This window comes from Pseudorca crassidens, chromosome 7 (genome assembly GCF_039906515.1).
Source record: "Pseudorca crassidens isolate mPseCra1 chromosome 7, mPseCra1.hap1, whole genome shotgun sequence".
NCBI classification, from domain to species: domain Eukaryota; kingdom Metazoa; phylum Chordata; class Mammalia; order Artiodactyla; family Delphinidae; genus Pseudorca; species Pseudorca crassidens.
In genome coordinates this window covers 108,943,560-108,958,736 of record NC_090302.1, presented here as the reverse complement: position 1 = coordinate 108,958,736, position 15,177 = coordinate 108,943,560, and the positions used below count along the sequence as shown (strand labels likewise).

The 15,177-nt window shown below is 36.2% G+C and overlaps 1 protein-coding gene across 1 annotated transcript in view; it reads right to left on the bottom strand.

The window, feature by feature from the left end:
* The window catches only part of GLRA3 (glycine receptor alpha 3), a 164,342-nt gene that overhangs the window by 39,265 nt on the left and 109,900 nt on the right, over window positions 1-15,177 (bottom strand). Inside the window, exons 6-7 of the mRNA XM_067745337.1 lie at window positions 2,841-2,978; window positions 560-774 (exon numbers count right to left, since the gene is read on the bottom strand). Of these exons, the coding sequence (XP_067601438.1) occupies window positions 560-774; window positions 2,841-2,978 (353 nt within the window). The remainder of the gene's footprint in view (window positions 1-559; window positions 775-2,840; window positions 2,979-15,177) is intronic.

Genomic DNA, 15,177 nt, shown 5'->3' with positions numbered 1-15,177 from the left:
GTCAGACAGGATTACTTAATTTAGACAGTAGAAATTTCTCTCTTAGAAATTTTTTCATTTAGAAAAAGAAAATAATTTTCTATTGCTATGTTGCTAAATGCATAAAAAGGTATTCCTATGTTTTATTTCAGCACATCTTTAAAACACACAAAGTATATTTTATAATAAAGTGTTAACTGTCTCATGTAATTTATTGAATATTGTACTGACCATGGAAAACAGAATGGTTGTCTGGGTACAGAAGGGTTGTGAGTGTATCATCGTTTACCCTCCTGATCACGTGGCTGACGGGAGCTGTAGCTGCCACTGCCCAGCATCATGAGAGCAGATACCACACGTCACTGGCCCAGCAAAAGATCAAAATTCAAAACTCGAAGTGTGGTTTCTACTGAATGCCTATCACTTTCACACCATATAAAAGTCAAAAAAATCGTTAAGTCGAACCATGGTAAATCAGGGACCAACTGTAAATACTACTGAAAAAGATCTGGCCAAAATGGATAATGATATATATACATATTAGTGCAAATATGCGTGTGTGCCCATTTAGCGCACTCACCTTTGGTAAGGAAGCTCGTGATCCTGAACTCTGTGTAGTCATAGTCAGCACAGTGGTTATTCCCAAGGCTACCCTGGCTGGAGCAGCATCCATATTGATCCAGAATGAAACCCAGGAGAGAATGACAATCAGGAGACTGGGAATGTACATCTGGATCAGATAGTAGCCCATTTGTCGTTCAAGATGGAATCGCACTTCTATACATGTAAACTTTCCTAATTGGTTGTGAAATAAATGCAGTAATTGGTAAAAATAGGTCTTTGTTATTGCAGCAAATGTCACAATTTTGTTTTCATCATAATTTTGCCCTACACCTTTCTGTATAATTATACAATTATAATGAAATTATATAACTATTATTTCTGTATAATTATAAAGTTATAATGAAATGGGATCCCAAATCATATATGCAAATTGTTTTCTGTTTCTCATTTTTCTGTTAGCACCTAGAAGCAATGTAATAGAACAGTGTACTATTTCAGGAAATAATATATAATCTTATTACTTCACATTTGATTAGCACTTCATACTTGCAAAGTACTAAAATGTCTATTATTTCACTTGATTCGTGTCTGCTTTTATGCCTTCTTTTAAACACTGTACCTTGAGGTTCTAGCCAGGGTAATTAGGCAAACAGTTAAATAAAAGTCATTTAGACTGAAAAGAAAGCAGTAAAACTATCTTTATAAGTTGAAGCCATTACCTTGTATTTAGAAAATCCTAAAGAATTCACTAAAAATCTACTTGAGCTGAAGAGTTCAGCAAGGTTACAGGATACACTATCAGTATACAAAAAGCAATTGTGTTTCTGTACACTAGCAATGGAAAATCCAAAAATTAAATTGAGAAAACAATTCCATTTATAAGAACCAAATAAAATAAAATATTTAGAAATAAATTTAACAAAAAAGTATAAAACTTCTACACTAAAAATTACAAAACACAGTTGAACAAAATTAAAGAAGATCAAAATAAATAGAAAGTCATTTTGTAGTCATTAATCAGAAGAGTTAATATGGTTAAGATTGCAATACTTCCCATATTGATCTACAAATTTATTGCAATTTCTATCAAAATCCCAACTGGCTTTTATGCAGAAACTGACAGGCTGATCTTAAAATTAGTATGAAAATGCAAGGGACATACAATAGCCAAAATAGCCTTGAGGGAAAAAAAGAACAAATTTGGTGAACTCACACTTCCCAATTTCAAGACTTGCTACAAATCTACGATAATCACAAAATATGGTACTGTCATAAGTAAAGATATACGGATTAATGGAATAGAATTGAAAGTCAAGAACTGATCATTTATGGTCAATTGACTTTAGACAAAGGACTGAGACTATTCAACAGGGAAAGCATGGTCTCCTTAACAAATGGTACAGGGAGAACTTCGCTTTTTGGAACTTTCTGGAATTTTTTTTCCCAATATGTTCAATCCCCAGTTGGTTGAATCTTTGAATGTGAGCCCATGGATATGGAGGGCTGACTATATAGTGAAAGGCCAGGTCACAATTCTGGAAATGTTGAGCCCAAGAAAAATCATAGTTACTATATGGAAATAATAAGAGCAGCCACAGATGCTAGTGGGAGGCCACGCGCTCACCACTTTGGAGTGATGCATCATCTGTGGGCAGTTTAAGGGAACTTGTAGATTAGGCAATTAGAAGAGATATTACGGAAATAGCCAGTTCCAGTTGTGAGAGAAGTGAACAAATAACATGAACGTACAAATCTTGCAGTCTTTGATGTTGATGACTGTATCTGATATTTATTCTCAAAGGTAAAACGCTACTGTGTCAATGTGAGTAGTAGGTGCTTAGTAACAATATCTTGAAATGCATGACATTGTGGCTAAACTAAAAATTTAGGCAAGTGGAGCCTTAAAAATAAAGCGACCTCTTTCATTTTTTAAGCAAACACAATGTTTACAGCTACAGGACAGTTAAAAAGTACATTTTATCTCTCACATAGAAATTAAAGGAACTTTTTTGGAAACATCATTACTATGTAACTATAGGCATTTCACAACAAAAGAAATTAGTTAAATATAACTGAACACCAAGCATTTCTTTTTTTCCATACAAACCAATTATATAACAAGATGTGATGAGTCAAAGCTTCCGTAAGTTTCAAAGACATCCAGTCTCTGCTCTATGACTATAAAAAAAATTCAGCTATAAATTGTTAAAATAATTAACCTAGCGCTATAATTAAGAAACATCTGAATATCATAAAACCACAAGTCATAAGTGTAATGAAGAACATTCAACTCCTACCTGTGTTGTAATGTTTAGTGCAGTATCGTAAATCTTTCTCTTCTTTCAACAGAAACTGGGGCAAAGTGAGTCCTTCTGCCACTTGTACAGGTGCCTCATCTTGCCATTCAAAAATGAGATCATTCATTGTGTACCCAACTAGGCAAAACATAATAAAAATATTTATAGCGAAAAGGGCATTCAAAGGAGTGAAATTTAAAATAATCACTTGTAGTGTTCCCATAGGATGGGAAGACCAAACAGTGTCACCTTAACTCTATTGATTGAGCTATGCATGGCACAATTCCAGTCTACTGAAGTCTTTTCATACAGAATATTTATCAAATAATGTAAGAGAATGTAGTAGGCTAATAATAAGTATGGCATGGCATGTAGGAACCTTAAAGAATAGGCATATACATTCTTTCCTTGGAATGGGCAGCTACTGCATTAACTCAGCAATTCATTTTGGTTCCACTGCATTAGATCTCTCCTCACCTTTTCTCAAATTATTCAGGACCCCTTCAACAAAAACTGAAATTGTCACGGGTTAGGAAATGACCTAAACTATAACATCCATGGAGGGAACGAACCAGAGTTGATACCTTTCTTGGTTTAATCATTAACTATTTCAGTTTATGGCATCTGCTTCTACGTCCCGGGTCCCAAAATGGACAAAAGGATATTTTAGATAGAAATGTCTGCTGTTCAGGGAAAATCGGTATACAAAGAAAATCCACGTTTGTGGAGGGATAAACTCTTGCACATAGCATGAGTGAATTCTGACTAGAATTCACGAATATATTTTGTAATAAGCCAGCGTCTTTTAGCAAATTAAAATGTCATCTGTCTATAGGAGTGGTATCTGAGGAAAGCAGAATTTGATCTTTTTCTTCCCTCTGAGTGAGAAGCTGTTGAAAGGTGCACTTGAAGGCCGTTGCAGAGAAGGAGTCAAAGGGAACTTCACCTGCGGGGAAGATTGCAGGTGGTCAGAGTTCACAGCTGCCCCGGAGGTAGGAAGAGAGGAAGCACAGTCTGGCCTTTGAACTAAGGCAAGGGGCCAGGTAAAGGAAGCAGAAGCTCTAGGTGCATGAAGCAAGTGGCAAACAAGGGAAAGTGTCCCAAACAAATTCTCTGGTAGCTAATGTTGTCGACAAGGGGCTGTGTGCATGATTAGAAACAACTGGCGCGGGGCAGATTAGGCTGAGCAGGGCGAGGTGTCTGGAAGGGAACTGATCACCCTTCTTCCTCCCACAATACCTGGAAGACATCTCTGAAAGAGCTGAATCTGATCCAGCTGTGGTGATAGTGACTGGAGCCAGATGCCCAGCCCACCCTCCTGACCCGTGGGCACACCTCACGACATCCACTCCACTGGCTACGGGGAAGGTGGCTTTAGCAGCAGCAGCATCCGTATGATGGCTCATTACGGAGCAAGCGCTATTTGGTAGAGGTTGTAAAGTCCTCCAGACTGAAGGGGACACGCCTGAATTCTGGTTCCAGGACAGATAAGAAGACCTGCAAGACTGTCCTCTAGACCATTGGACTTAGCACAGCAAGGACTTATGTTTGACTTGCTTACACTGGAATACATTTCATTGAACCCTGCAATTAATGATTTGGTGGCTAATAATAGAAGGCTTTCACTTTTATCTGTAAGTCTTTTGATATATCCATTGTCTATACCACCTTACCTAAAGAGAAAACAGATGCACATTTCTCAAGGATCAAAAGGAAAATAGGCACTGATTCTTATTTACTTCCAGGTAAGACAAGTACCCTATTCTTCCATATGTGCAATCCCCGAAGACAAAAATATGTGAGATATTTCCCAATTTAGACAGATAAATGGAGAAATGAACTGAAACCCTGTTTTGTTTTTATGTTCTAAGTTTTTCTTAGGGTTTTCTGTGAAAAGAAAGTAGCTCTCTGAAATTCCCTCAAAGACAAGGCTTAGTTAGTCTCTGATGCAATTTATAGACAGCATACTCAGCTTGCTCTTGTGTCAAATAATCATGCACACTAAGTGATTTAGGCATGGGCATATCCTAGTCAAGCTATGCTATTTCCTTAAGGTCCATAAAGTATTTAAGTTTGAAACCAGAAGGAAAATAGTGAAATGACAATTTTAGGCGGTAATGCTTTTATTCTAAGTAACTAAGTGGATGTTCAAGGAAATTAACTAAATGGTAATTTTGCCTCAATAAGCCTTCAAACATAACTTTAAAAAAAAATCAGTACTTTTCTACACAGTTCACAGTGTTTTAGCATCCTTATGCTTTTGGTTGGCAGAACTTTATACAATTCTGAGAATTGCCAAGGTGAAGAGACCGGCTAATGAGATTGAGGCTGTGAGCTGAATGGCCTTGTACCATAATGAGTTCCACAACAAGGAATAGTTCATTGAGGGAACAAAAGCATTAACCCTACCTTCAGCCAACAATCTTATAGGGTAGCTGCAGGGAAACGTGTAAACAAATGACTCAATGAAAGCAAACACTTGTTTCTTCAACAAGTATTTGTTCAGCACAGACCATATGTAAGGCATCCTACTGGGTTTCATGGGATGTGAGGTGCTATTACCAGGTAGAAAATAAGTGGCACGGGGGAGGTTCAAAGTGCTACGTGCTTTCAGAAGAGGGATCTATAATAGCCATTTAAGCCTCATTTGAGTTGCACCTTGAAGAAAGGCAAGACCAGCATACAAAGAATGTGAGAGACAGTGAGGCACTCAGGCAAAGGAAATAGTATAATTGGTTGAAAGAAACCACAAACTCCCAAGGTTTATAATAGGAATAGCAATAACTTTATTTATCTAGAGCCAGTTTGCATGAAGAAGCATATGGAATGAAAAGATGAATTAATGTAAGATTACATAAAATTTATACTCCAGGTTGCAAAGTTTGATTTTTTAAAATTCCCTGTGGGCAATGATAAACAATTGAAATCTTTTGAGCAGGGGAGTGACATGACAAAAATTGTGCTTTAGAAACATTACTCTAGTATAACCTTCTCATGGGATTCACAAAATCCAAACTGCTTTCATATTCATAAGACATTATCTGCCTTTTTCCTTGTGTTGACATTGGTCCAGATGGTGAAAACACAGTAAGTAAAACTTCTAGTGCTTTAGAATAAAAGCGGTGGCTGCAGACTGTGCTAGTGGTTATTGTATTCTTTACTGCCGTATCTTGCAGTATAAACAATGCCATTTTATTTAAGAATGTCCTCAATCCTTGATGAACCAATAACAATTATAATCTTAGTAAATTTTGACCCTTATATAAATGTCCTTTTACTATTCTGGGTATCAAAATGGGAAGTACGGATAAAGCACTTCAGCTGCACGTTGTAACACGATGGTTCTTTTAAGGGAAAGCACTGGTGTGATTGATTTGCAAGTAAACCAGCTGGTTTTGCTCGAAACACCATTTTTACTTGAAAAAAAAAATGACTGGCAAACTGCGGTTATTACAATTAGGTATATGGCCAATCATTTTCTTGAAAATAAAAGAAGTGAGTGAACCTATCGTGTTGAGGGAAACAACTGACAGTATTTGTTGTCAATGGTAGATTTTGAGCTTTCTATTTAACATTAAATTTTGGAAAAATTATTTTCCCAATACTTAAAGATTTTTTGATGAGCTCAGTGGTGCTATTAACAGATGTGACTTTTCAATATTGTATAATGTTATGTGTCAATGTTTAGAATATCTGAATAAGTTATTAAGCTAATGTTTTCCAAATGATCAAAGCATGATGTTAAAAATCATGCATAGGCAAAAGATCCATTTAACGTTCAAGACACAAACAGATTTTAATTTACAAGAGCATGAAGAGTTCATTGAAAAATATACAGTAAAGTGATTTAGTTATATATTCATATTTTTTTCAGATTATTTTGCTGTATTTTACTATACACCTGAAACTACCACCATATTGTAAATCAATTATACTTCAACAACAAAAAAAGAAGAGTTCATTGCTATGGTTTCCAATTTCACACTGCAACCAAGATTTAAGAAACTACCACCTTCAGAAACTAAGGGTTTTTTCCCCCATATTACAGAATTTCCTTCTTTTTAAAGGCTGAATAGTACCCCACTGTATGTATATATTACATTTTTTGTCCATTCGTCTGTCAATGGACATATAGCTTGTTCCCACATCTTGGCTACTGTGAACAGTGCTACAATGAACACAGTAGTGCTAGTATTTCTTCAAGATCCTCATTTGAATTCTTGTGATAAATACCCAGAAGCAGGATTACTGGATCACACGGTAGTCTTATTTTTAGTTTTTGCGGCACCATGGATGAAGCTCAAGGATATTGTGCCGTGTGAAATAAGCCAGCCACAGAAAGACACATACGGCATGACTTCACCTGTATGAGGCATCTTAAATTATCAGATTCATAGAATTAAAGAATGGAATGGTGACTGTCAGGGGCTGAGGGATGGGGAAATGAGAATACTCAACAAGCATAAAGTTTTAGTCAAACAAGATGAATAAGTTCTAGAGATCAGCTGTATCGCATCATACCTACACTCAACAATAATGTATTGTACGCCTAAAAATCTGTTAAGAAGGTAGATCTCATGCTAAGTGTTTTGAACACAATAAAATAAATTCAATTTTAACAGGTTTATCTGCATTCTTGAGAAGGTAAAGAAAAAATTTTCATTCTTCCTCAATGGTTCTTCAGGAATATAAGGTAGAGGTAATACTTCAGTAGATCATTTTGTCAAAATTGGAAATTAATTAAATATATAGTTAAGGGAAAATAAGAAGTTAAAGAACTTTTCAAAGTTTCAAGTCTAAGTCACTGACAAGTAGCTATGCCACAGTCTTTGCTTACATGTCATGTCAGTAGAGTAGCCTTCTCTGACCATCTTATAAAATACTTTTCTTCCAATGAGTCTACATTACCCTTTCTTGTTTATTTTTTTCCTTTGAACTACTCTTTACCTGCCATGGTATATAGTCATCAAGTTTTTGTTTTGTTTATTTTTTATCTAGCCTCCTGGAATTTAAACTTTATAAAAGCAGAGATTATTCTATTTTAGTCACTGACATATTTTTCCAGTACCTAAAATAGTATGTAACATGTATGAGGAGGTTGACTGTTTGAATTAGAAATAGATAAAGGGAAAGGAGGAAGATGTGCTTGTGTGTTTGTATCTGATGGGTTTACTTGGGGGTACACTGAATTTAAGATGCTAGCAGGAGACGCAGGTATGGCTAACAAGTTTGAACGTTGATTTATATGTTGCAAATTGTTGAAATCACGGACCTATACATTGAAAGTGAGATCAGGATTGTAGTTATAAGTTTGAGAGTCACCTACCTAAGGATGATATTAAAATTATAGACTATCTGAGATTATCAAGGGAGATAATATATAAAGGAAAAAAAGCTATAGGAAGGATCAGAGAATTTTCACCTTGGAAAGAGAAAGGTGAAGACAGAAAAGTAACAAACAGGAAATTCAAGAAGGCACATTTCAGCTAAATAAGTGTAAGTGAGAATGTTCTAAAAGAATTTCACAGTGGAATTGGTAAGGTAACAAGTTTCCCTCAAGCAGAGGCTAGCAAATGATCTGTCAGGAATGTTATGAGACCCTTAATCATTGTGTTAGTTAAAATAGATGAACTCCAAAGTCTTTTCCAGCCCTCTGATTTTATGATATCATTGAATATAGCCTTATAAATCTAATTAAAATACACTATAAAAAAAGAATAGGAGGGCTTCCCTGGTGGCGCAGTGGTTGAGAGTCCGCCTGACGACGCAGGGGACGTGGGTTCGTGCCCCAGTCCGGGAGGATCCCACATGCCACGGAGCGGCTGGGCCCATGAGCCATGGCCGCTGAGCCTGCACGTCGGGAGCCTGTGCTCCACACAGGAGAGGCCACAACAGTGAGAGGTCCGCGTACCGCAAAAAAAAAAAAAAAAAAAAAAGAATAGGAAAGGATTAGTTACTGTTAAAGAAACAGACAGGCTGATCAAAGGAATCAAAGTTAAAGTGTAGAAAGCTATCTAAGCATGTATAAACATTAAAAACTTGTGCCAATTGCATGCGGCACTGTAACTGGGGGGAGGGGAGTGTAGAACATCAAGTGGACCATAGCAGTGTGAATACCTGTGGGGCGGGAAAGTAAGACGTAGGTATAATCTTGAGATGCAGAAAAAGCTTCTGGAGCCTGAACTTCTTGAGTGGTACCTCTGGGGCTAGTCGAGAGTGGGCCATAGCAGAACGCAGCCCAATGTTCAGCATCTGGTAACGACACTGATGTCCATGTGGAGAAGCGGCAGCATGGCCATAATAGCCTCACAGACTTTGGTTCAAGACTCACATAAACCCAGACACTGTTTCCTAACACTACGAAAGAGGGGGCGTCCTGAAGAATTTATGATGTTGGACTTCTCATCAACTTTGGCGAGTGGAGAGCTTGCAATGGATGTATGCAGAATTTTTTTAAATGTGTATAATTTTGTGCACGCAAATATCTTAGAAAATACACTCCTGATATATATTTAAATAAAGAATCATAGTTTGAAGCACCAAAAAATGGGTTCAATAGATATGCAGTTAATATGCTGTGGAAGTTTGCAATATTTGAAAGAATTGTAATTTTTCCTTGCGATCTTTTCCAGCCCTCTGTAAAAAAGCCCTCATGCAAATTCCCAATTTCTCTGACATTAGATAAGAAAATAGTTTTTTAAAAACTCTAATTAAACATAAGAAATGGTAGGGGGCTTGTATAAGATATCAGGAGATATAAATTTATAATCTTTTAAAAAATTCTTGTTATGTCATTAGAGAATTTCATATTAAAACAACAAGAAACCAACACACCTATTAGAATGACCAAAATCCAGAATACTGACAACACCAAATACTGACGAGAGGATGTGGACTAACAAGAATTCACTGCTGGTGAGAATGAAAAAATGGTACAGCCACTTCGGAAGACAGTTTGGTGGATCCTTATAAAACTAAACATATTCTTACCATAGGATCTAGCAATCAAAGGAGTTGAAAACCAAATGAGTCGAACATATGTCTACACAAAAACCTGCACATAGAAATTTATAGCAGCTTTGTACATGCCGAAACTTAGAAGCTACCAAGATATTCTTCAGCAGGTAAGTGGTTAAGTAAACTGCAGTACATCCAGATGATGGAATAGTATTCAGCACTAAAAAGAAATGAGCTATCAAGCCATGAGAAAACATGGAGGAACCTTAAATGCATCTTACTAAATGGAAGAAGTCAATCAATCTGAAAAGGCTACAACTCCATGACATTCTAGAAAGAGCAAAACTATGGAGGCAGGAAAATGATCAGTGGTAACCAGGGATCTGGGGGAGGAAGAAGTGAATAGGCAGAGCACAGAGGATATTTAGGGCAGTGAAACTATTCTGTACGATACTACAATGGAATACGTGTCATTACATATTTGTCGAAACTCAGAGAATGCACATCACCAAGAGTGAACCCTAATGGAGGTCCACGGATTGTAAATCTGGTGTGGGGTGTTGACACTAGCAGAGGATGTGCATGTGTGGGGTTGGTAGGGAAGTGTAAGGGAAATTGTCAATTTCTGATCACTTTTGTTGTGAACCTTAAACTGCTCTAAAAACTCTATTTTTAAAAAATCTCATCTATAAAAATATTCAAATATTACCAACAAGAAAAAATTTTATTACCGAAATGTTGCCCTGGAATTAATTTAACTAGTTCATTAATTTAATAAATAATTGTTGAGTTCCTACCCTATATAAGTACTTAGGTAAACGGCTGGAACTGCCCAGCTCCAGTCAAGATGCTCGTAGAATAGTGGCAGCTGACAATAAAACAGATAAACTAACAGATTGTGAAGAGTCTGATAGAGAATAAGCGGAGTTCTATGTGAGTGCAGAAAGGGGTCTAAACTAAGCTGGAGTACAGGAGCAGAAGGAGAATCAGATAAAGTCTTCCAGAGGAAAGACTGTAACAATTATTCAGGTGTAGCAGTATTAAATTAAATATTTACTCTTCTCAGATGTGAAAAATAGAGGGGTGTTTGTTTTCAATTATTTACAACTGTTTGTATCTTAATATGATGCCTCCATCCCATCTGATTGGGGTAGACTTAAAGATGACTCAGGGACTTCCCTGGTGGCACAGTGGTTTAGAATCCGCCTGCCAATGCAGGGGACACGGGTTTGAGACCTGGTCCGGGAAGATCCCACATGCCGCAGGGCAACTAAGCCTGTGTGCCACAACTACTGAGCCTGAGTGCTAGACCCCAGGAGCCACAACTACTGAGCCCGCATGCCACAACTACTGAAGTCCACGTGCCTAGAGCCCGTGCTCCGTAACAACAGAAGCCACCACAATGAGAAGCCCGCGCACCACAACGAAGAGTAGCCTGTGCACAGCAACGAAAAAAAGCAGCCAAAATAAATAAATAAAATAAATTTATTTTTTAAAAACGATGACTCAGTTGTTTTTTGAGAGCTTAGTGTCTTAAGAGAAAAAATATTCAATCTTCCAGGATTTCCCTTTTTCTTCCTTTCTCTTAGTAAAGGAGTCAGTTGGTTATAAGAATTCTAACCATACATCTTCGTTTGCCAAAACAGCCCTAGATTACCTTTTTTTTTCTCCCCTATGTCCTCTCTGACTTATCAGTTGTTCTAGATTCTTCATTTTTAGATTAGGTATCATTATTAATCATTGTTTGAAAATACATCATTATTGGTTTGGTATATCTTCAATTTTACTTCTAGATTCTCCCATAGTATAATTATGAAATATTAGGTTAAACCTGTAAAACAGCCCGCTTCAGCAATGTTCCCTCTATCTTTATCAGACCCCTTCAGTAACTAACATTTCAAGGGCAGCTAACTCCTGATCACAGTAGTGGCAGTAGTTTTCACCTTTGTTCCCCCCTCTGGGCACTTGGTGTACAAACCTGGGACATGTGTGAAGTGTCAAAGTGCCTAAGTGTCACAGAAAATTATGTTAGTTGTAACTGAAAGCTGAGTACTGCTTAGTACTACTAGCTTAGTACTGCTAAGGATCATATAGGAAGTAACCCGAATGCTTTAAAACCTACAAACATTTATTTTATTATTTGGCAACACTCATATTTTGTAATAAACTCTCCTAGGTGCAATGGCTAAAAGAATTCAATATTTACTGAAAAAGCAAGCACCAAATTTCCATTTCACACAAAAAGTTGATGGTGAAGGTGCAACTTGAACAAAATGTTGTTTATATTTACCATTCACGAAAGGGGCTACAAGGATAGCACTGTCCACATAAAAGCCACAAGACACAAATGAGCTAAAAACATATCAGCATCTATTTCAAAAGATACAGTCATTTTTGGAATACTGCCCAAATATGATCATTTGATAAGTGTGTTTGCAGGGGGAGCATTTACGTATCACTCTATGAAAACTGAATTTTTATTTAGATCGAATGATTATTTTTCTGAATTAATTTCACTCTTTTTTGACTTCAGGTTTTCTTGGAAAAGCGCATAACAGGAAATTTGCAAGCAATTAAATGATGGCAGTTTTGTTTCAGTATCATTTCCTCCTTCAAAGAGAAAATTGGTTAAAATGATTTTAAATGAGTTTGATTTCTAAATCTAATTCTTTTGGAATTACATGTGTTGAGGATGAAGTATGTGATGTCACTGTAAATTCTATTGTAAAGTCTGTTAAATTCATTTTAAAAGTTCAGCATTGAAAATAAATGTCACTTGTTTGTGATGGATCTGAATAAAATATTTGTTGGAACTCATCACCATGTTAAAAATTATGTTCTTACTAAATTGAAAAATCTATGGAGATGCAGTATTCTTGAAATTAGTAACGATGCACATATGATTTATTTTACATCCATAAGCTCTGCTCCATTCCATCAATTGAAGAGAAGTGATAGTTGTTAAATTTTACATTTTTATAGGAACGTCGAGTTAAGTGAACTATAATTCTCTGTGTGACAAAGCAGATGTTGAATTAAAAATTACATTTCATCATGGCATAACACATTTCTCTATTTACTGTTTGCCATCAGATAAATTTTTTTTTTAATTTGAACATTAGAAAGTACTTTAAAAATGAACTTATATATTCTGCAATGGTATTGAACTCTCAGTAAAAAGGTTCTCTAAATTTCGGTTGCATTTGTTCAAAATCAGTTGGAAATATTTAATCAAATTATGTTATGAATGGAGCACTAAAATTTTAGAGTCTGAAACTTTTTATCAGATAGGAATTATAAATATGACGTTTATATTTATATAAACGTCATATTATATATGATGTTTATATATGTATATATAAACAGGTACACATGTACCTGATGTATATATAAACAGGTACACATTGAGATTAATCCCTACAATATTAAGGGAGAACACTGAAGTCTCAAATGCTGTACAATATTTATTTATGTATCTAATAAATGTGCTTTGGAATATCTTAACTTATGAGAAAATTATATTGATGGACTGCTTGTTTTTAATTGGATAACTTATATTGAAATTCAATGGAATTCAGAAGGCCTATTTTCCAGCGTGTGAATTAGGTGAAGAATTTTAAAAGATTCCTAAATAAAAGCAACTAATTTGAGTTTTGTTCTATAAAAACATTTTTTGATAAAAGGTACTCAAGACAAAGACAGAGACAATATCTGTAAAAATATATGGGCTGAACTAGTTACCCACTTCAATACAAAGAAAAGTAAAATTAAGCTTTATAATTATCAAGTACTTTCGCTATCTCAACTGCATACAGATTATTTTCTTAATAAAACCATTATAGTCTATATAGCAAGATCCACTAATGGTGTCAACAATTTCAAATTTAGTACCAAAATTGCAGCTTTAAAGATGATTCCAAATTAGTTTGGTTTGATTTAGGAAGGATTATATTTAAAAACCTAGAACGATACTCATCCACTAATATAAAAATCATGTCAGTTAATAAATATATATTACAAAGATATAAAAATTTAAATACATGTGGTGCCCTTCATTTATTCTCCTAAGTGTCCCCATTTTGATGATAAATTATATGGTCACCCCTGTCATCAGATATACTTTATACCAGGAGGAAATCGTAAAAGTAATACTTATTTAAAGAGAAAATGTGGGCTGAGCATACATTTAAGTTCAAAACAAGTTTGAGATTTATTAGTAAATTATAGATTCACATTTAGTTCTAAAAGTGAACTGGAATCATATTTGGTCACATATAATCACATATATACATAATCACACACACACACATACACACGAGTAAAGGAAAAAGGGTCATGAGACAAACTCCAAAAGGGTTAATACACCTGAGGACAGTTGTGAGTCAAGGTTAAAGCATGTCCCTCTTTGTTTTTCTATTGTTCAAATTTTCTAGTACAAATTTGCTGATTTTGAACACATCATTCAAATGTATTCCATTATCATCTTTAAAAAATTTCATCTTCGGTCATTTTTTAAAAATAGGTTAAAAGACTACAGAAGAAAGTCAGAAAGAGAAAAACAAAACAAATACCATATGCTAACACATATATATGGAATCTAAAAAAAAGAGAAACGGTTCTGACGAAACTAGGGGCAGGACAGAACAAAGATGCAGATGTAGAGAATGGACTTGAGGACATGGGGAGGGGGAAGGGTATGCTGGGACGAAGTGAGAGAGTGGCATGAACATATATACACTACGAAATGTAAAATAGATAGCTAGTGGGAAGCAGCCGCATAGCACAGGGAGATCTGCTCGGTGCTTTGTATCCACCTAGAGGGGTGGGATAGGGAGGGTGGGAGGGAGACACAAGAGGGAGGGGATATGGGAATATATGTATGCCTATGGCTGATTTACTTTGTTATACAGCAGCAACTAACACAACATTGTAAAGCAATTATAGTCCAATAAAGATGCTAATAAATAAATAGAACAGTTTAAGAAAAACACCTTGAAGAATTTGACTTCAGTAGCTTTTACTTTGACAGGATTTTCTTAGCATCTGCTAAAAGAGTTTAACAAACAGTATCTCTATTGTTAGCTAAATTAATTTCTAATAAGGGGGCAGGAAGTGTTTAATGACTGAAATATGAAAGGGATACTTGAGGCAGTCTACCAACTCTTGATAAAGAAATTAAGAAATAAGGCGGGGCTTCCCTGGTGGCCCAGTGGTTGAGAGTCCGCCTGCCGATACAGGGTACACGGGTTCGTGCCCCAGTCCGAGAAGATCCCACGTGCCGCGGAGCGGCTGGGCCTGTGAGCCACGGCCGCTGAGCCTGCGCGTCCGGAGCCTGTGCTCCGCAATGGGAGAGGCCACAACAGTGAGAGGCCCGCGTACC